The sequence below is a fragment of the Rhinolophus hipposideros genome, assembly GCF_964194185.1.
Source record: "Rhinolophus hipposideros genome assembly, chromosome: 6".
Taxonomy (NCBI): Eukaryota; Metazoa; Chordata; class Mammalia; order Chiroptera; family Rhinolophidae; genus Rhinolophus; species Rhinolophus hipposideros.
Genome location: NC_138052.1, coordinates 22,040,469 through 22,063,903, shown reverse-complemented (window position 1 = coordinate 22,063,903; position 23,435 = coordinate 22,040,469). Strand labels below are relative to the sequence as shown.

Below are 23,435 nucleotides of genomic sequence, written 5' to 3'. Positions count from 1 at the left end.
TTAAATTCAACTAGGACATATCAACAAATAAGAAATCAGTAGCTGATAGTAATTGGTATTGTTATAATTAGTGATATTGATAAAATTATTTCTTAAAATTAAAACATAATGTATGTATATGTAAGGCAAAACAATAAAAGTTTTTTATTGTCATGCGCACAAAGAAATATTATGACATAAAGGGAATCCTCCAGTTAGTGGCATTTTTTCATTCTACTAAATAGCATCTTGCCTTATTGTATAGCCTGAAGTTTGTGTTTTAAAGTAAAGTAAGTCCCAGAGCAGAACAAAATGTTCTGCTACATATTACACTTTCTACGGTTTCCCCAGTGTTTTTACATGTCTGTATGAAAAATTTTATATAGACACGTAGGAGCCTTTATGATACCCCATATTCAATATGTCACCCTGCAACTAGAAACCAAGTGGTTATGGGGAGCGGTGTTCAAATGCAGTCTATTCACAAAGATATTCACAATCTTTATGTAGAAAATTAGGCTTCATATGGATGCTCCTTAAATTTAATTGCTGTTACCTATTCCTCCTTCACCTGAATGAGAATATCATTGTGGGTGAGACAGATGCAAATAGTTAATGAGTAGAGATATCAAATATCACTTCCACTTAGAGAACAAAAACTAAACAAGAGATGACCTCCAGCAGTCATAGAGATCACTTGCAGGAACAAATTTCTGAAATTTTACTTTATTGCCCAAATGAAATATTTTCCACTTGGGAGTTAAGCCAAATAGCAACTCATGTTATTTGGCTTCTGTCCTATGTGGAATATGGTGTAGCCTAATTAAATCAACAAGTGGCAGATTGTCTAAAATGACAGGTAAATTATATAGGGCATAAGCAAACAATTGCATAAACAATTAGGCAGTTTTCTAAAAGAGCCTCCTTCTGCCTCTTCAACCCGTATCCACCCAGGCATGTCCAATAATACCCCCAGGTGTCCTTCTTGTTCTATGAAATCTGGAATTTTTGGAGACAAAATTGAAGCATTAGAAAGTCATTATAGTACATAATAAAAAGTCAAAAAAAACAAAGTCTAGAGTCACTCCTTCTTTAACAAACAGCCCTGTGTGTACAGAGAAGCACAGAATTCCTTACTTAACGTAAATACATAAAATGTCTTTGAATTCCAACAACTGGAAATGATTATTGTCATACTATAATATGTATATGTTTATGGCTTTTATTTTACTTTGCAACTGTATTTTTATTAAACAATGGGCTATTTATCTTTTGTCTTTTTTCAATTTGTTTCTGTAATGCCACTTTCTATTCATGACTTTAAAAACAAATTTGAAAAATCATTATATTATGTACCATAGATGCTTCATGAAACATTTTTCCTAAACAATTTTTTGGTTCTGCTTGGCTAACCACATTTCCTTAATGCTACCTCATGTTGTATGTTATACAAATTTTAAAATGCAGTCGCATATAATAGAAAAACCCCGTGCTGTTTTTCCTTCCACAGAGCCACAGACCTGCACATTGAAAGATTTTCTTTGTGCCAATGGGGATTGCGTGTCTTCAAGGTTTTGGTGTGATGGAGATTTTGACTGTGCAGATGGCTCTGATGAGGTAAGAAACTTTGAGAAATCCAACAAGAAACAAAGCACTTCTTTAGAATCACATTTATAATTATTGTTGTTCAATGGAATGAGTGTGACAAGGACAGGTCCGAAATGTACTTCACTCCGGACACACTGAAATAAGTATTTTATCTCAGCTCTGTGCTGCACACACCCAGCACAGGGAATAGCTCTTGTGCTACTATTGACAGTTAATTTTATAGTCTGTTTTACCTCAAGTGGTGAATGGTTGTGTTGGGAATACGATATTTGGAAACCTTATTCCCTATAGCTGATGCCTTCGCCATCTGTGAATTTGTTCATAAATTTTCTGCAGTATTTATAGTCAGGACTAATAATTTTTTATGCATTTTAAATAGTTTCTTGTCCCCAGCCTCTTTCTTCAATAGATACAATCTCAGAGATATCGATGTGGGTCATCAATTTTCATGAAACCACAGGTTCAGCCGTGTTTAGATGATGAATCACAATCCATTTATAATAAGGCCAATGTAAACACAGCTTAAGTGAAAAAGTTTAGAATTTCTCTGGGTAATTCTCTAAACTTAGATTGTGCTAACATTTATAATAGTTCACTTAATTCGTTATTTATGAATCTGTGTATTAGTGTTTCAGCTGTTAATTACTCCATGATGCTTTAAAAATAATACACAACTTGTGGTTATATTTTTTCCTCAATCAACTCTAAAATGACCCCAAGCCCTCACTTCCAATATCATTAAGAAGTTCAATAATAATCACTTTTCATGATTTTCTGTTAATGATTTTCTATGTTAATTCAGGAACACAGCACTTGTGCTATCCAATCTAGTCAGAGAGGAAGGAGAAACGAGGTCTCCAGTCCTCAGTGGCCACTGTGGCTCCTTCTGGGGAACAATGATTCCTTCAGCTCTGCTGTTTCCATTGACTCACATATGTGTTTACCTCTCATGAAGGACCTCTCACAGACTGTAGGCTGGGCCACAGACAATCTTCCCTGTTGCTATAGAGGTTTCTGTATTTCAGGTCTAACTTCCTGAATTATCCACTAATTTTCTGCCTCTTTGAGACACACTGAAGGTCTTTACTGTTTATAGAGCCCACACAAACTAGTTTTTTGTTTGTTTGTTTGTTTGTTTGTTTTTCCCCAGTCTTCATGCATTCTTATCAGAATCAGACAATTATCCATTCTCTCACTGTCTTGAAAAATTCCCCTAATCACATGCAGGTGCCTGGATTTTATAGAAACAAATGCATGTAACTCCTCACCTGAAGGCCAGAAAATCTAAAACTTGAAGTTGCAAAAGTCTCTGGGCTATTCACAAAATAACTTAAAATAAAATTTTTAAAAATCCACAAGGTGATGGAAGGAGAACTGACTCTGGGTGGTGAACACACAATGTGAGATATAGATGATGTATTACAGAATTGTACACCTGAAACCTATGTAATTTTACTAACCACTGTCACCTCAATAAAATTTAACATAAAAAAATTCTACAAGGGAGTTAAATTCTTCCATTGACCAGCTACGTATTTACTTAGTATCCATTTATTCAAAAATTATATTAAATATCCCCCAGTCAGGAAAACACAGTTCACACAGACTCATTCATACCATGAAAATGTTTCATTTTCTTTAAAAAATATTTTCTACCCACCCTGTTTAATCTGTGACACATCAAGAGGAGGGAATATATTTTTTAATGTTTATGATTTTTATCTTGCATATTACACAACTAGATGTCCAAAGTATATACACAGAATCAAACACTTATTGTTCAGAAAATTTATTCATGTGAAAATAGATATTCTTATTAACACCATGTGTCTCTCATGCCATAAATTCATGGACAGAGTTCTATAATGGATAAATATTTCTCCATTATCCAGGTATTTTCATGATAACGCCTCTAGGGTATCTGATTAACTCTCTTAAATGTAGTCTTTCTCTACTTTTACAGGCATTTAGTGTAGTCTGTATGTAATGAGGTGGCTAACAATATAGGCAATTGATTTCTTTTTTTTTTAAGTCTAAAATGACATGTTGCATTAAAAAAAGCTAGCGCACAAATGAACAAAAAGGTAAACTGAACAAATGGCTAGAAAGCAGAATTACAAACAGGATAATTTAATATTCAGAACAAAAGAGAAAACTGTGAGGATAAGTTTTTGTATGAATGTGAACTAACAATGTAATTAATTTGTTACCGTCTATAAAAACAATAAAAAAACTAAAAATGTAATTGTGTGTCAAGTTAGTGGCATACACAGAGAATTATTTAAAGTGACTTTGAAATATAATAGTTTACCCCTCTGAATCCAGTATATTATAAGGATTAAAAGAAATGAAAAGGGATCTTAAACTGTATTCATAGACTTGTGCTTAATAATAATATTCGTTTTGCTAATTTAAAAGTCATATGTATTGAGAGTAGGACAGTTCAAAGTCTTTTAACATTATTAGTTCTCAAGTTTTTAGCAAAAGAAGGGAGATAAAAATTTAGAAACAAAGAAAGTAAATAAAAATAATGTAATATTAAATTCAAACGTATCAGTATGGGATCTTGATTTTTCTCTTTCTAAAAATATACAATTCTTAGCTTTGCCACTGAAAAATCCTAAAATGAATCCCAGCATTAAAGATTATCTCTGGCATTCACATAGTGGCCGCCAAATACCATCTTTCAATTAAAGGAAACAAAAATCCTTTGAGAAATATCTAATTCCAGGTCTATGAAAGGAAATTAACAAAATGAGCCACTAGTATCCTAAAGCCAGAAAACAGGCCTATTAGGATAGGGTCCAGAGCACAAGGAGCAAACTTGAAAAGGTTTTTACTGATGAGAGGGAAAAGTTTAGCATCAGAAAGAAAAATGACTGAAGTTGATTAAAGAACAATAAGTATATAAAAATATATAAGTTCATAATAATACCTAAAAGTAAAAAGCTCATTTTTCACTTTGGTGGTTGCTAGAAAACCACCATTCTTAATATTCAATCGGCCAAATTTCAAATGTGGGGCATTTTAGAGAATAAATGGCCTGGTTTCTTCAAGTAGAAAATGACATTTAAAAAACTGGGGGAATGGGAAGTAGTAATACACTTAAACACAAACAAAATTCAATGTGTAGACCTCTTTTAGATCTTTAGTTTAACTAATAATATTTTTATATAGTTAAAGAAATCTTGAGTGTGGATTAAGAATAACTTTATACTAAGAAACCTAAGGAATTTTGTATTCATCTTGTGATATTGTTAATTTTCTTGTAGTATTGTTGTTATGTTAAAACACTCCTGAATGTAGATAAGTGAGGGGAGGGTATATGAATATGAAGTGTTGATAATGGTTAAACATGAGCAATAGGGTTTATTATTCCATTCTCTCTATTTTTCTGTATGTTTTCAAATGTCTAAAAATAATTAAATACCCTACAAGTAGAGACATACACAAAACACATACACTCACATCAACTATACTGCAATTTATTGTAGATCAAAATCTTTTGATTATGAAGTACCTAGAAGTACCACCTTCTGTGTTATTGTCAACGCAAATGCACTAGTGTCATTGGTTATTGACCTTTTTTTACTTTTATTAGCCTTCTTGCTGAGCTAATCATTCATTAATTCTACAAATATAAACTGAGTAGTTATTATAATCATGGCATGGTATTAGATGCTTGGTACACAGACAGACATGGTTCCTAACCCAGTGGAGCTTAATTGCTTGAGATTTTAATTTATGTTCCTTTTTTTCTACATTTGCTATTTTGTTCATTCATTCACTTATTCATTCAGCAGTGTTTATTGAATTCTTACTCTGTCCCTGGCACAATACTGAGCATGGAGAGTATGGTGGAAAAAAAAAGGAGAAAGAAATCCTTTCTCGTGATCAGTACATAGTCCATTTCTCCAACGTATTTTACACCACTCACTGTTACGTAGCTTACCCCACAGATACAGCACATTTCTAATTATCCTTACATGTTAATAAAGCCTTTCTTAGGTAGTTCCATTTATATTTAAACTTTCTCTGCAAAGCCTTTCCTAAAAACCATAAGAATCCATATCTTTGAAACGATATCCATTTGTTTTGACAGTTGATTTATTTTATTGCAATTGTTGGTTTAGGGGTCGGTCTTTACTAATAATCTCTGAGTTTATCAAATACAGGGAGTAAATCTTAGTTTTTTTTGTATTCTTATTTAAGAAATTATCTGGCAAATAGTAAACTCTCAATATTTAAGAAAGGCAGGAAATAAAATCAATTATATAGCAAACAGTCTAATTAAACAGCCATCAACAAGGAGAAAATTACAGGAATTTAGAAACTAAATTCTCCTTCCTTACATGGGAGTGAAACCAGGAAAAAGCCGGGGATAATAGTTAAAAATGTTTCATTCACTGGGAGTTTCACAAGCTGAGAGAATGTTGCACTTTTTGTGGAAGGAACAAACAAGTACAGTCTGGCAAGAATAGAAATTCCTTAACAGAAGACTGTCACCCCAGCAAAACATGTCATCGGGCCATCCCATTTCAACCAGAATGGTCAGACCACAAGGGACATAAATGTCTAGTGGATCTTTTTCATTGATCTCATATAAAAAAACTGAAAGATTCCCCAAAGGTCTATCTACTATCTTGTTTGACTTCCAAATAAAATCTGTATGTGAGCTAGCAGAAATGACAATCGTGGCAGTTCATTTCACAGTTCTTTAGGATCAGATATTAGAAGAGAGAAGGATTATCAACAGCAAGCCAAACTGTAAAAGGACAGGTATGGAGAGAAAGAGATGGGAAGAATGCGAAAGAATGATCACTAGAGAAGTTTTTCCAATGCAAAACAGATCTGCTTTAGCATTCTTGTTTGCTTCACATTCCATCCTTTGATCTCATTGCTAATGAACTAGATGTACTTGCTTAGAAATAATTTTTTAGCGTCTTTCCTCCTGCACTATCTTTATTCTCACCTGCAATTATTAAAATGACATTACCCATAATGTCAGTTTGAAGAATAATACACTGGGAGAAATTTAATTCATATGATGAAGCCATGGGACTTATGTTCTTTTTTAGTTTCTCTCTTTCATTATGACTAACAGAGAAAAATGAAAGTGGAAAATTGTTATAATTATGTTATATAACACTGGGCTTACTGGTGATTATCTGAGTTTCTTATATTTTGTAGACATGGTTTCTACACTTCTGGGTTTGTATGTGTGAGGTTCCTAGTTGTCATTTGGGTTATATTTGTCTAAAATATATTTTAATTACATGTGTGTTGATTCTTACAGAGAAATTGTGAAGCAAGTTGTTCTAAAGATCAGTACAGGTGTTCCAATGGTCAGTGCATATCAGCAAAATGGAAATGTGATGGTCACGAAGACTGTAAATATGGAGAAGATGAGAAAAACTGTGAACCAGGTAAAATTATTGAGATGATATTAAAGTCAGCTGATATTTCAACTTGAGAAAATATAAGTTTGAATAATGATATTCAGAAAATGGTGGCAAATGCACATACAGATTTCTGTTTTTTAGAAATAATCTGAAATATCTGTACATAGAAAATTGGTGTGCCCTTCATATGTTTTGAAAGTGTTAGATTTTTACTACGTTCAAGATCCAAGCATTCTCCTCCAAATTTGATATTCTGGTTTCTATCCCTTTCTGTAACATTTAGGATTGTTTTTTTCAAGACAACAAAATGAAATATGATGAAATTGTAACTATGATAAAAGTCAAGCTTTCAATTAGGGAAATGAAGATTATGAAACATAATGAAGTAATTTAAACATAATACCAACTGAGAAAAAAAAAATTTATTTACATCTTGGTCCAAAATCAAAATAAAATTAGTAAGTAAAACGAGAGTATAAGAAAAAACCACACCACCCAATTTATGCATTTCTATTTTTTAAACATAGCTCTGTAAATATACTTATTAAAACTTAATTTTTATACTTAGCTACTTTAAAAACATTATCTTATAGAAGGAAATCACTAGGGAAATTATACTATAATCTATGTATAACCATGAAAACATTACTTTGAGAGACTAGGTCAAAATAACAGACACAAGGCACATGCATTATCATGTTCCAGTACCATGCCAGTGGTCCATACTTCTAATCGATCAGAGCTTTTCTCTTACTGAGTCCAGACACGTTCTCTGACTCCTTCATACTAAAAATCCCTAGGCAAACGTCAATTAACAGACATTAAAACAAATGGAAAAATCTTTTGAACATCCCTGGAATGCGCAAGTCAGACCACAAAGTAATTGTGTAAGAACATTTGGCTATCTAATGGCCTAATATAAGGCCAAGAACCCCAGAGGTTTGAATGTAAGCCTTACAAACTCAAACACGTAGCCAAAGCCAGCTGTCATAATTCTTAGGTCCGTTAATTAGATTGGGTATCGGTATGATCTTATTTATCAACTATTATTTGTATTTTCTGTACCGTAAAGGAATACTTCAAATTCTATAGACTCTTAATTATACATATATTCATATTGAAAATGCCAAAACCGAAATCCTTCTTGAAACTGATACAAATATGATACCGGTGTCAACATAACCAAATAGCTATCACAGTGTCTAGAAGAACCTGCCAAGATTTCCACTGTTAGATTTATACAACGCATATATAAATTCATATTTCCCAGGATCGCTAAATCCTATTACACTTTTGAAAATAATGTAAGGCTATTATCTCATAAATAATGCAATTTAAAATTATGAAAAAATTATTTAACTCTTTAAATTCAAAGGGAAGGAGGATAGGGAGGTTATTATTTTCCTTTTTTCTTTAGATTAGTGAGTTTAATACTTACTGAACAGGCTATTATATCATTGCAGTATGTTTTAATACAATGCAACAATGTTGTAAAGCACATTTTAAACAAATATTTATTATCAAATGTTGAATATAGTTTAAGTGATACAAACTATTTTCATTACTACCTATAGAATTTGATATGCTTACATGTGTTTTTATCTATCAAACCAGCCATTCTTTTTTACTGAATCTAAATCTCCACTTATAATTGCATTCAGCTTCTCCTACTTGCTCATCAAGTGAATATATATGTACCAGCGGAGGATGTATTTCAGCATATTTGAAATGTAATGGAGAATATGATTGTGCTGATGGTTCTGATGAGGTAAAACCTATAATTTTATTAAAATCTCTAAATTACATGAATTAGACTTGGGAAAGCAATGTAATAAAAATAAAGTGACAGAATCTTGATTCTCAGCACTGTCTAAAATGTTAGGACAAGTACATTAAATACAGTAATTTCCACAAATACCTGGATCTTCATGCTGTCCATATACTAAATCCCATTGTCATTTATAGAGGTTGTATTAATTAATTCAAAATAAAAGAAAGCCCACAGTATAATAAATCTCCAGTATTGTCAGCTGCCTGTTTGTTTTGCCTGTGACAGTATCATTATAATTAATAAAAACTGCAGTGCCTTTTGTATTTGCACAGATGGACTGTGTGACTGAATGTAAGGAAGATCAGTTCCGATGCAAAAATAAAGCCCACTGTATCCCAATTCGGTGGCTGTGTGATGGCATTCACGACTGTGTGGATGGCAGTGATGAAGAGATCTGTGACAGAGGTAAGGGATCTGTGTGTGTGTGTGTGTGTGTGTGTGCCCACGAATGCGCGCGCGCACGCCATAAATAAAAAAATGGCAGTTAAAGTGCTGTGCAGAATATATAGTGTGTTAGAGGCAGAGGATAGGATCATTAAATGCTTCTGTTCACTCTTTCTAGTTTTAGTGTAGAATAGCCTGTTCCAAATAAGCAACATCTGGATCATTTTCAGAGTAGAACGTCAATCTTTGCACACCAAAGGCAACCAAAATGCAAGTGTTTATTAAGTACCTACCATGAGCATGAATTTTGGACTAGCTGCTGCTCAGGGTTAGGGATACTAAAAGAGCACAGGGAACATAGCTACTAGAACCAATGACAAAAGTCTTTTCAGAGTACATTTCTCTTCTACATTGCTTGCCTTATTCTGAGTGAATAAAAAACAGCACATAGTGTACTATTATACATACTAATATTCTAGTTCATATATAGGTTATAGATTATGTCCCAGATTTCCATTTTGCCTCATTGAAAAAACGACCTACATATTTTTGTCAGTCTGGAAGATAACTTTGGGCTTTGTAGTATATTATTTTCCAGTTATGTGAGGGTATTTCCTGACAGTTAACAATTTTTTAGTTGTAAGTCACTACATTAAAAACAGTAATCATTATCACTTTAAAATTAATGAAGTGAAAGCAAAGAAATTGCGTGGTAAAGCTTATAATGACTTCAATAGCATAATTCTTACCGTTTTCATAATGTTAAATATATTATTTAAGTTAAAAAATATTTAACCTGCTTATGAAAGTATCGTAATGGACTTTACATTTTGAATATTTGGAATATCATCAACATAGATGGTACCAGATATTGCCATATGTTGGAAGGCATTTGAACAGGCATTCAGGGTTTTCACAATTTAAATGTATCTAAAGTATTTCGTTCTGTAAATATCTAGTCACTCAGGAAAAAATATTTTCTATTTTCTCTAATATTACATCAAACCTTTATAATTTGGTGATATTTCTATCCCAAAACCTGATAAAGTATTGTTATATACAGCAAAAGAAATCCTAGTTCTCATTTGGAATAGGCACTACATTATAGAGAGCCAGAAAAGGTTAAACTTCCATAACAGCTATTTCTACTTTCGGTTAACTTCTCACACTCACTTTCTGTAACTGTTCACTCTAGATAGAGCAAACTTTGCGGACAGTCTGTCACTAACAATCTTCTGTAGTCTAATATGCAAAGACTTTGAGACAAAATAATTGTTATTCCTCTTTTTTCCATTTTCTAGTTAGTAACCTCCACCCCCTCAACTTCAGTCACTGTAATCAGTATTTCTTTCTCCTTTTGCTTCTTGCCTGAGTTCATGTAATATCACCTTACTTGTCTTCAATACATCTTACTCTTGCTACTAGGTTCGTTTTATTTACATGTTACTGGGATTATGCCAATCTTTATTCAAAGCTCTTCCTTCCTAGTTATATACAAATAACTTAACCTGGCAGTCAGATTTACATGAGAAGGATGCCATTTTATCCCCCAGTCTTATATTCTACTACTCCACTTTAGGTATCATATATCCTAGCCAAACTGGAAATATTCTAGCAACATCCTATACAATTTCAACATGTTTCCTGATCCTTTTGTTATTTCCACCACCTTGATCAATACCTTTGCCAATAAAAATTCTATCTGTTTTTTCAAGTCCATCTCAATTACTACTGTCTTCAACCAAATTGTAGTGTTTTTCGCAATTACCCTAGCCACCCTTTGATTGCATTCTTGGTATATTCTTCCTTCTAATATAACATTTTCTGACTTACAATACATGACTTCTGTATTACTGTATTATTTCTGTATTTTGTATTTCTTCTGTATTACTTGATCAAGTTTCCCCTGTTGAAGTTTCTTGATGCCAGTGATTAGGTATGCAAGCAGAACAAGAAACTACATTTCAGACAGGTGATCCTTATTTACAAAGTCACAGAGGTGAGGGACAGTTTAGCTTCTTAGGAACCACAGTAATTGAAGATTTATGCTATAGAACTTGGTTTTAATACCAAGCACAATGAGAAGTTTTCCAAGGCTTTGAAGGAATCCTCAAATATATATATATATATATATATATATATATATATATATATATATATATATATATATATATATGTATATATATAAATAAAAGGGGCAGGGTGTTGATAGGATTTGTACTATGTAATAACAGTTAATTTATTGAAATGAGAATCAGCAGATCTAGTTTCTTTTCTTATCTTCATGAACCTTTCTGTGCTCATTTTTTCATACTATCAAATCCAACCACAATGAAATATTTCCAAGAGTTGTAGGAATATCTGAAAAGTGAGTGTGTGTGTGTGTGGGGGGGGGGAGCAGTCTTGTCAGGATTTGTCTGTATTTTGCAAATGTTGTGTTTCCTAAGAACTGTTTTGACAAAGGAACCCAGGTTTAAAAAATTCAAACAATACAGTAAAAAATTGAACATTATACTATTTGAAATCTGAAGTGTCTTTTAGATTTAAAATTATTCTGTTAAATGTTTAAACTTACTGAATTGAGATGAGAGTCTTTAATTTAATCATTCAAAATGTGTCAAAACTTCCCTCCCCACTCTACTCATGCCTCTAACTTTTCTTGAGGTCCCCCCCCCCGCCCCAGTAATTAAATTCCAATGAAATATCTTGGTGTTTCAAGTATTTGATCTTGTATTGATGTACCTTAAGGCATGATCAAGTTCAGATTTCTAGTATTTAATTTATGTCTGGAAAGTGGTTTAGGTATTAAATAAATGTTCATCAAGGCGTTAAGAAAATGAAATGTCTGAATCAACACCTCTTCCATTAAATCTAACTACCATTCATCTCAAATCTGGAACTATGATCTAACCACAGCTGAGTGTTAGGGGCTAGACAAGCATGGAACATTTTCCAAGTGAATCAGTTTTACTTGTTTGCTTTGAAAAGACTGAAGTTCAAGATACTGTGGAATTAAAAGCAGCATTTTACGTTTACATCCAAAACACTATGGAATTAAAAGCAGCATTTACATGTTGCCTCAAGGCAACTTGGTGTTCCTTTTGGCTTGAGCTCCCAAACTTTACTCCTCATGGCAATTTTGGTGGAAAAAATTGAGAGTTACTCTTTTTAGTAATCATCAGCTTAAAAATGTGTACATTATATATGGAAATTATAGAACATTATTATATGTTACAGCTTCTGTCAACCCAAAGTAGGATGAGAATTCTAAATGCTTATTTTCTGTAGTGATGCACTTGTCCAGATATTTATGAACCTCTTAAGGGCTCAGGTGTATTTAAACATAGGTTGTTGTTACTTAATACGTAAGTTTTTATATTCTAATAAACCGCCTGTAGAGCTGATCAAGAACATGATTAGGAAACTGCGATTTTAATTCAGCTAATCTCTTTTAAATTATACCTTTTTTGTGGTTTATGCTCACTTCCTGCCATTTCAAAATAAGCACTTTAAGTTCTACTCCAGATGTCCTGGTAGCCACAGTGGTGCATTTTTTGAAATGCAAATTCTTTGTAGTACAATAGGAAGCCTTTAGGAGCTTATCAGAAAACTTTTACCTTTCTGTTACAATTGTGATTTCATTTTTGTTTCTCTTCTGCTCAGTAAAATAGTGGCACATCCAACACTCATGAGAAAAAAAAAATCCATCATCTAATGTGATACTTTAGTAAACTCATTTTTTCCTGTCAACAATACTGATATGCTACAAATAGGAGTTTTCTAAAATAATCAGAAGATGTCGAGTTCACAGGTTTTATTTGAATGTAATCTGTTTTAAAATGGAACATGCAATGAGATTTAAACTGTAGAATCTTTATTCTAAAAGAACACAACTCTTTCTTTATATATTCTATTGATTTTGATACTGAATTAAGCTAACACTCATATCTTGGGTTTCTTTAGAACTGAAGATTGCACATTTTATCTTTGTTATTGTTTTCAGACAGATAATTGTTAAATGGTAATATATTTTATTGCCTGGGTTTTGGTAATTGAGGTTATTTTTAGAATGAGGGCATTTTAGTGATGAACATTGCAGATATTTGAAAGAAAAGAGCACTCTGAGGCCAAACATTGTACTGTTAGAATGGTGATATGTGGTTCACCCTGATGTTCTCAAGAAAGACCTCCCTTTATCTATATCTTAGAGTCTGTTAGTCCTTAAATATGCCAGTTAAGCTGTGCCAGGTCTGTTAAGCATTTTTGCAGAAAATCTTAAAATTGTTCTGACAGCACTATTTTTTTTATTTGTTCCAGATTCAATTATCATTCAAGATTCTAAGCAATCTACCTATATTTCTTTAATCATGTTCCTCTAAACATATCAAATTTTTAGTGAGTTGACTTTCTTATCTGCTATTTCACAGCAATAATAAATCATGAGCTTTTTTTTCAACGTCTGGCAACCAAATTAACAAAGATACCCAGAGCTATGCCTAGCCATTCCTCCTACCTTCCTTTTAAAATGGAAGACATGTCTCAACTCTATTTTAAGGATAATCCTTTTATTTTGCTTTAGATCTCAAATTCTTCACAATTTCTGAATTTTCAAGGAAATAGTTATATCAATTACTTTTTTTTCTGTATTCTCAACCTTACTTTGTATACTGAATTATTTTCAGAAGCATTTAAATGTGTTCAGATACTTGTTTTCCTCCATACAAGCAGCTACGCTCTTACCCACCCAACTTTTCTTCTTCTTCCTTTCCTTTAAGGTCAAACATCTGGAAATATGTGACTATGCTAACTACTAATTCTTTATCTGATGATAACCAATAACAAATATTTTCTAAACCCACCCTCACTAAACCAACTGTATTAGCATTATTATAAAGTGCCTACTATGACCGTCTAGTTAGAACACTTTTCAGGTATTTCTCCAACTGCTCTGAGTAGTTCAACTCTTATGGACTCCTCTTTATGCATCCATTCTTTGAATCCTGATTAGCTCTGTGTTCTCTTCTAAAGTTCAAATAGTAACTACATCTGATTATTTCGAGCTATACATTTACAGCTTAGAAACATCCCATATTTCAAACATGTTTATCCACTAGCCTGCTAAGTATACGACATGGTAGTCTTACCAGTATCTTAAGTGAATTGTCATTATTTCGATTGATTCTGCTCCACCTGCTGTGTTTCTTTATGTATTGAGCAACACCAACATTCATCAAATTGTCCAAATAAGCCAAAAATTGAGTGTTGTTTGACTCCTCACTCTCCTTTGCCATGCTTATCTATTTAGCTATCATATTCTGAGGATTCTACCTCCTGAAAAGCTCTCAAACATAGTTACTCTAAGTCATACTACCATCAGTTATTTGTTGGATTGCTGCAACCCCTATTCAAATCGGTCTTTTTTTCTTCAATTATTAGCTTTACTCTTACTATCGTTGTTTCCAAGTTCTCTACACTATAACTTTTTTAATCATTCTAAAATTCAAATCTGATTCTGTCATTCCCTAAGTTAAATCTTTGCTACTGGAAGTGAATTATTAGAAATTTAAGTGCAAGTCAAAACTCAGAATAAGAGCTATTTCACCCTCGAAAGCCTAGGCTCATTATTCCCTCTGTAGAGCATCCACAAGATGAGCAATGCTTCTTCTTAGGTATTTTCTAGGCTTGCAAGGATGAGCAGTATTACTCCCCATCCCCGCATTTTAATGAACGTATCCTTTTTAAAATATGTCAATACCTTCAATCATCAAATCTAGCCATCGTGGAAACCATGCTTCTTACCTTAGGTAGGAGCTTAAACAGGAATGTAATTCTCTGACAGCGTTCTTATTTATATTAATTCTAAATTCCCACCAAATTTCTTTGTGTTGTTTCTCCAAGTACAGCTTGCAGATATGACCTTATAAATCACCTTACCCATACCTCATTTGTAATATATGAAGACACTGAGTTCCAGAGAAATTAATAGACTTGTCCAAAGCAAAACAAAGCAAGTTCCTAATTCCCTAATGATTGTAGTTTCCACTGTATATTGCTACTTATCTAGACTTATAACCAGCATTTATTAGTACTTTTTGTCCTTTGTGTGTGGTAAATGTACTTAATTGTAAACTAGAATATCTCTGTATTCTTCATTCTGTTTAACTGTGAAAAGAGGAAAAATACAAACATTTAAAATTACAAAAAATAGGGTATCCTATTGTACAATTCTTATAAGAAATGCTGTTGTTTTACCACACTGCCAATTTCTTCCTTCCATTAGAAAATTGTTTCTTTTTGACTACAGAAGTTTTTTAGTGATATTCTGTTTTCAGTAAGTCGGGTTGTCAGTTTATAGATACAGCTGAATTATCTAAATGTTTGGTGTCTTTTCTTTACACAACAATACAATTTTTAGTAATGAAAATTTATACAATTTAAAAGTGAAGTTTCCTCACACTCAGTAACATAAAACATATGTGGAAAAAATTAAATTTGACAAAACTTTCTTCAACCATTTTATCAATGTTCTTTAAACAAATATGATATACATGATGGGAATATCAGACTGTTTTGAAAAATGAACGATGAATACCTTTTCAAAAACAATTTGGGCATTACCTGTACCCGTCTGTGTGTGTGTGCGTGTGTGTGTGTGTGTGTGTGTGTGTGTGTATACATTCATACACACACACACATACATATATTTGTAGTTGTTTTGCTGAGAATTAGAAGAATATGTGTCATGCTGACTGACTTTATGCTATATCTCTATATCTCTATTTCGCTTTCTTTGTTTTAAATTAAAGGAGGAAATATATGTAGAGCGGATGAGTTCCTTTGCAATAATTCCCTTTGTAAACTACATTTCTGGGTATGTGATGGAGAAGACGACTGTGGAGACAACTCTGATGAAGCCCCTGATATGTGTGGTATGACATTTCATGTGTCTTTATATTGTACTCTCATCTCCTTATGTAATGTTTTAGCATTGATCAAGGGAGTGGTGAGATGAACAACGCCTTCTACAGTCCTGGGGTTAGGTAGATAAAATATAACCACAGATACAGGTGTTGTTCCTGTTATAAGAGATTACTCTGTTCAAAGTTTATGCCTTTATTGAGAGTCCTCCCAAATCTGAACTTTCACATGTCAACACTATTAGATTATGGTCTGTCTGAGAGGATTTAGAGTAGTTTACCTTTCGAATTTAGTAAGGTTAATATAAAGACTTTGTCTTCATACCTCATTGGTGCTTTAGTCTAAAACAATTAACTTTGACAGATAAGTACATAGAAAAAGTGTGAATAATAAAATCATGTAGTTCCACGTGTCACCCACAACTGAGGCTGATGTTTAGAGAAGGAAGATCTGTATCTGCATCTATCTATATTGATATCTATACATAGATGTAAAGGTATAGATATGCAATACAAATGTTAGGCAGATGAATGAAATTAGGATTTATTTTATATTTAAATCTGAAAATCTTAAAAATAATTATTGACTCTAATTCAAGTTACTTTTCACTGATACTTGTCATAAGAACACACATGCAAACAACAACTATAAATGTACAATTTTAGATAATCAAAAGAAAAGATTTCTTATATTTGGTAAACATTTTTAGTTCCTATTCTCATTCTTTGTATCTGATTTCAGCAAGAAAGGTAATTTCACCTCTAATTTAAAGCCATCACTACTTCAAATATGACTTAATTGCACATCAGGTAAATTAAAAAAACAAACAAAAACATAACATGAATGTATGTACGTAAATTCTTTGTTCTGTGCATCAAGTTAAACCAATATAGATGATGACATTGACTACTGAGGTTACAGTTGAATAAGAAGTCCAAAACTTGAAAGCAGCTTTATTTTAAAAGGACTTAAAATGTGAAAAAGTATTTGCAGAATGTTCTCTGTAGGTACAATTGATGAGAGATTATAACTAACTTTCAATTTCAGTTCTTTACATAATCTTGCAAACTGGACTCTAGAAAATCATTAGAGAGTATATTGTTTCTGAACCATTTACTTGAAAAAATATTAGTTCATGTAACCAGATTCCACTTCAGCATAAAACTAGTGGGTGGAATAGGAAATGTTTTGATAACTAATTAACCATTGGGGAGCTTCAGAGTCACACCCCCTAGGACACTTCCAGGGCCAGGAAATGACTCTCAGTGACATGCCACACAACTGCTGGGAAAGTTGTAAAATACGTCAAGCTTGATTATCTGAATGATGTTTGCATTCGTCTCAGTCATCAGCGTCAACATCAAGCCAAACTATTATGTACCAGCGACTGTGCCAAGTATTTGGGATAAAAAAGTGAACAGCATATGGTTCTTTTTGACAAGGAGATATTATTCTGGTTAGATAAATATATTTTCTGTACACTATTTCCAGCAGTGGTAGGAAAAGGTACAGGCAAGGCAGAGAGGCGTAAGATGAACTCTGCCTAAAGGGAAATTCAGAAAGCTACAGTTTTGAAGGACCTATACTAAAAGGCATAGTGAACAGTGTGGAGAAAAAGTATTCATTCATTAAATAAATATTTGTTATGCTAGATGCTGTGATTTATTTTGGTGATAAATGATGAGAGAAACAAATGTGGACTCAAACTTCACACAGCTGAGAATCTAGTGGAAGAGTGATGCAGATTACAAAAATATATAGGCACAAACTATGATACACACATTGAAGAAAAAACATCATAAATTATAATTGTGTAGAATGGGAGGATTTTATTCAAACTTGAGTGAGAAATAACATTTTAGTTTGAATCTGAGAGCCAAGTAGGTGAAAGGGATGGTTGTGTGATTGTGTGGATGACACAATGCTATAGGCAAAGGAAACAGGATGTGGAAAGGTCTTGAGGCAGAGCAAACCTTCTCTTACTGTAGGAATTGCAAGATCCTGTGGGTGGAGAGACAGAGCAAGGTAGATAATTGGCTAAAGATGAAACTGAAGAGACAGGAGAGATACTTGAAACCTTGTGAGTTTTGGTAGGGATTTTTATATTTAGCCCAAAAGCAATTAAAATACTAAATGATTTTAAGTGGAAAAGGCTCATGGTAATACTTATGCATATATTTTACAAATATTTTGAAGAAAGGAGCAAGGCTAGTTAAGACAACTGCAGCACTGTAGGCAAGCTACACTGATAGTTTAAATTAAAATAATGACAACACATGATGGTAAAGTATACACAGATTTGAAGGTGATTTAAAAGGCAAAATTAATTGGATTATATAATGGATGGTATGTAGGGGATCAGGGAGAGGAAGTTGCCAAATGTAATTTATAGGGTGTTTTTTGCTTTTACAATTGAATAGGTGGAGAACATAGATAGGGGAACAGTTTTGCAAGTAAGAGTAAAAGCCTGCTTTGAGATGCATTTGAGGAGACACGCAAGTATAAGTTTGAGAGTTAGCATAAACTGTGGTAATAAATACAATGAAAAGTGTGAGAGTTACGCTGGGTGGGAGAAAAGCATCAGAGGAGGGATTAAGATAGTATATTGAGGGATACCAAACATCTAAATAAATATGAGCACTCAAAAAAGACTTATGTAAGTGACCATAAAAGAATTAGCAAAACAACATCAACAACAACAAAACAGTGTGGCAAAACAAATACCATGGTAAGAAAATGTTTCAAGGAAGATGGAATCCTTCTAGCGAAGCTGAGGAAAATGAGTTTCGGCACAGGTGAAAAATTAGTTATAGATAAGAATAGTGGCCCCTTCACTGTTATTAAAAAATGTTGAAATGAGTTGAATGAGTTGATAGTCTATGTGTAGATTCAGGTAGCTATGCAGTCATTTAATCAGATGTTAACACATTTCCTGTCATTTTATTTCTGCTTTTTCTTAATGTATGCAGTAGGAATATATATGAATTCTAATTCATATATAGAATGTGAAAGGTTGGTATTCTAAGGAGGCTTGAAAGTAATGCATACATTTGAATTATTATTGCAAAGAGTAAGGGAGTAATATGGATGGATATGTTTTAATACTTTGTGCATATGTATACACACAGAGAGGGTGCCAAAACATGTATATACATTTTAAGAAAGGAAAACGGTATTAAAATTGTAATACTCAATATATACCAATAACAAAAGATGAATACAAGTCATGTTTGACTTCTGCAATTACAAGAGGTGCTCAAAGTGGTTGCCATCAGTGTCCAGACACTTCTGATTACAGTGAACTACTGCTTGAGCAACATTGACCAAAGTGTCCACTTGTATACATTTTTTCGGCATATAAATATATTACTTAAAAAATAAAATTCTTAAGTAGCATTCAGGGCCCATCTGGCACTGATAAATATTTATATTTGTGGTATCAGTTAGCCTTGTGACATTATCATCTGTAAAATTCCTGAATTTACTAAATGTAGACATTGGGATAGCAGATGGTTTATTCATCCAAGTTTGGAGTTTTGTTAGATAACTAAGATGAAAAAGAGAAAAGGGCCAGAAAATCCGGATTATTTGGACAAAAGTGAGTTTCTATTGAGTGCTTAGAACAGTGCACAACATATAATAGGTTACTAATAAATATTTATCAAATGAGTTTATTAAAATATGGGAAATGGAATCTAATGTCAATAGAGAAAGAAGTAAAGAGGCATTGGTAAAAGGTCAAAGGTAAATGTGTTGATGGGCTAAAGCTGAGGTTTCAGCTTTATATTTCAGCTAAGGCTGAGTAAGTATCTTAATGAGAGTGGTTGAATTGAAAAGATGCAAAAATAGGAGAATGTGATCAGAATTTGAAATACTCAAATTAGTGGCTTTGTAAACAAAGCAGTTGGAGGAAATAGCAAATCCAGCTGCACCCATGTGTACCAATTAGTGTTCCTATCTGCAAGCATCAGAAATTGTCAGTGGCTGAATGAAGAGAAATTTGTTCAAATCAACCAATGTCCTCAGCCTCCTAGGAGAGTGGGTGGCCTAGGTGAATTGGAGTGAAAGAACAATGTATATTACAAAGTCAAGAAGCTAAGAGATCCAGTTAACAGTTGGTTTGCTCATTTGGATGTTGAAACCATCTAGGATGGTGGAATGAATATGGATGAAGAAAAATAACCATGAGAGTAGGTGCTACAGTCTTCACTGAATTAGGGAAGGAGTGATGTTAATGAAGTTTTGAGAAAATAGAAATAAGAAGAGGTATATTCAAATACCTCACCCTCAAAATAGTGGTTTTTGGTTTCTGTTTATTTTAAATAATGGCGCATGAAGATGAGGTAACAAAGTTCTGGAAGCTGTAGTAGGAAACAAGGATCTCTTCAAACATGTAACAACATGAGGTTTTAACAATTTAAGAGACGTTCCTAAAAGACCTAATGGGGAGGAATTATGGTCGAAGTAACAAACAAATTTCAATTAAAGCAAGGAGGTCAGGCAAAAAGAAGTATGGTATATTTAATGAACTAATAAAGCGATATTGCTGGGATATTAAAAGTGACAAGGGAAGAATCTGTAGGAGAGATATGGACAAGGTAACAATAAGTCTATTATGCCATTTAAAGTATTTTAAATTCTATTCTGAATAGTTATGGAAGAGATGATCAAATTAATGTGTTAGTGGATTATTCTGGTGGCTTTTGAAGGATCTTAGGTTGGACAATAAACCTGAGGCATTTAGGAGTCTACTAAAGTAATCTCTGTAAGAGATAATAAAGTGCCAAACTGTGGTGATTATAATTGTCATGCATGGAAAGAAGAGGGCAAGTGTGGGAGCAATATCAGCTGAACTTGTTGACTAATCACAGTTCAAGGTCAATGAGAGGAATGCACTTAGAATAGCCCCACACTTGTGGCTATGATGTGCCTCTAACAGAGCTATGCAAATAAGACAAATCTTATGTTTGGAGGGAAGGAATTCAAGGAACGATGATAAAAAATTAAGTTTTGAACTTGTTAAATTTAAAATTCCTGAGGGAATAGTAATTGTGAGATGTTACAATTAGATAGAGTTGAAAGTTTTGAGGTTATAGAGTCAAGCAAACCCTTGAGAATGGATGAGAATGCCTAAGCAGAGAATGTAAGAGTGAGAACATCAGAAGATCAACAATAGAACACTGCAATATTCCAACTGTGAGGATGAAGAGTCATTAGAGAAGTTTCCTACTTTAGCGGTGGAAGTCTTCTGATGAGGTAGGGATGAAAAGGATGAATACAATTTCCTGGCTTCCACTGTTATTTCTTTAAGTCTCTCTCTCTCTCTCTCTCTCTCTCTCTCTCTCTCTCTCTCTCTCTCTCTCTGTCTCTCTCTCTCACACACACACACACACACACACACACACACACACACACACACACGTACACATTAAAACTGAATAACTAACATAGCCTTATGTACCTGAAATACATTGCTACACATCTGTTTAAGAGACATAGAGTAAAAAACTCAGCTGTAGTACTGTTGAAATATTCTTTTCATTGGATAGCCTATTTTCAGTTTTAGGCCTATAACATATGCTTTCTCAAGCTGTATTCTGTGTGAAATTGCTCTTTCAGATAGCTAAGTGCCCCGCCATGTTGTATAAACCGTAGGCATAAATTAATTTGGTACACTAAGTGAAGGCGGCTAAAATAAGGCATCTGAAAATGAGACCATGAAGTCTGGCTTTTTCTTATTTCATTCGGCTTTACAGCTGTGCACTCTTTTCTGTAGTTAATATAGATAACTAGGATCACAAGCTTCTGTTATCACACATTTTTCTGGTGATACATGTAGGCAATTTCCACAACAGAAGATATTCAGAAAAGTCTAGATTATAGATTTCAAAAGAAAGAAAAAAAAAAGGAAGACATAAGAAGTATGGTTATGCATAAGTCAGGGTACCCAAAGGAACTGCTTTGTTTCTTTTTTTTTTTTTTTCAGTCAAATATCTTTGCCCCCCCACAAGACCTCACAGATGCAGAAATAACAGAATATGCCTGCAGCCTGAACAAATGTGCAATGGAATTGATGACTGTGGGGACAACTCAGATGAAGATCACTGTGGTGGTAAATCCTTTAAATGTGAAATAATTGATTCAGTGGCAGCTATACAATAATATAATGAATTTAGAGCTCAAAAAAAAAATAAGTATTTTTTTTCATGTGTGTGTCTAAGGGTATTTTTTTCAGTCACTTGATCTTCTGACAGGGTATGAAAATAATCTGCTGACATTTCATTTGCATAGTAGAGCTGTGCAACTTTATCCAGAGTCTGTAAATCTCTGTTGGGTATAGGCACTTTAGTAAAGAAAATATTGCATGAGAGAAATGACATAGTGGTTTAAAAATATTGTCTGTTTAATAGCTCTTTGGGGTGGAATGGGCTTACATAGATTGCATGTGTGTGTACACAGTCTCTTTTTCACAATTCTGAAATTAAAAGAACTCTTAATACCAAAGACTTATTACATTATGTAGCAAAATTACTTGGTAACAAACCCCGAATTGATTTGGCCAGATGCGGTTTACATTATTTTAAAACATTCCACTCAGGGTCAATACCCAAACATTTTCCTGTAGAAATAAGATAGCATTTACTTTCGGGTAAAAGTATTGTTATTTTTCAAAAAATCCAAGCATTTCAGAGTTTTAAAACTTGTCCGTAAGAGCTTCAAATAAAGGATGGTGGACCCATGTATTTCATAGCATTTAGTAAAATCTTGGACATGTTATGTGCTCGATAAAATCATTTTGATTTGGTGAAACACTAATCATTTTTAATGACTCTGTAGGTAAGCTTACATATAAAGTGAGACCTTGCAAAAAAGATGAATTTTCTTGCAATAATAAAAAATGTATCCCCATGGACCTCCAGTGCGACCAGCTTGATGACTGTGGAGATGGTTCAGATGAACAAGGCTGCAGGATAAGTGAGTTTGTTTTCTGTTAAAGTGCAGTGACACGTAGAGTCCAATTTATGCTTCAATATGACCAAAATTTTCTTTACTACGATGATAAAAAACTGTTCTTCAAAATGTTCTTAAGTATAACCTTTTTTTAAGGTTTTGCCAAAGCAAAGTTGAACATCACTTAATATCAGAAAGTATGAGGTGGGAAAGGTTGATTTTGCTATGAGTACCCTTTTTGGAGCTACAGCTGAGAATTCAATATCCTAACGCAGACTTTGATGTCATCAGAGAAATCTATACCTCTTAATATTTTAGTTTCTAAAATGTAATTTTAATACCTTTTGAATTTCACAAACATT

General features: G+C 33.3%; 1 protein-coding gene across 7 annotated transcripts in view; it reads left to right on the top strand.

Moving 5' to 3' along the window:
* Positions 1 to 23,435, top strand: part of LRP1B (LDL receptor related protein 1B) — a 1,877,633-nt gene that overhangs the window by 1,728,475 nt on the left and 125,723 nt on the right. For all 7 annotated transcript variants that reach the window (XM_081051911.1, XM_081051912.1, XM_081051910.1 and 4 more), the window contains 7 exons: positions 1,490 to 1,596; positions 6,884 to 7,013; positions 8,651 to 8,757; positions 9,093 to 9,225; positions 16,011 to 16,133; positions 22,109 to 22,234; positions 22,960 to 23,097. In XM_081051911.1, coding sequence (XP_080908037.1) covers positions 1,490 to 1,596; positions 6,884 to 7,013; positions 8,651 to 8,757; positions 9,093 to 9,225; positions 16,011 to 16,133; positions 22,109 to 22,234; positions 22,960 to 23,097 — 864 coding nt within the window. The remainder of the gene's footprint in view (positions 1 to 1,489; positions 1,597 to 6,883; positions 7,014 to 8,650; positions 8,758 to 9,092; positions 9,226 to 16,010; positions 16,134 to 22,108; positions 22,235 to 22,959; positions 23,098 to 23,435) is intronic.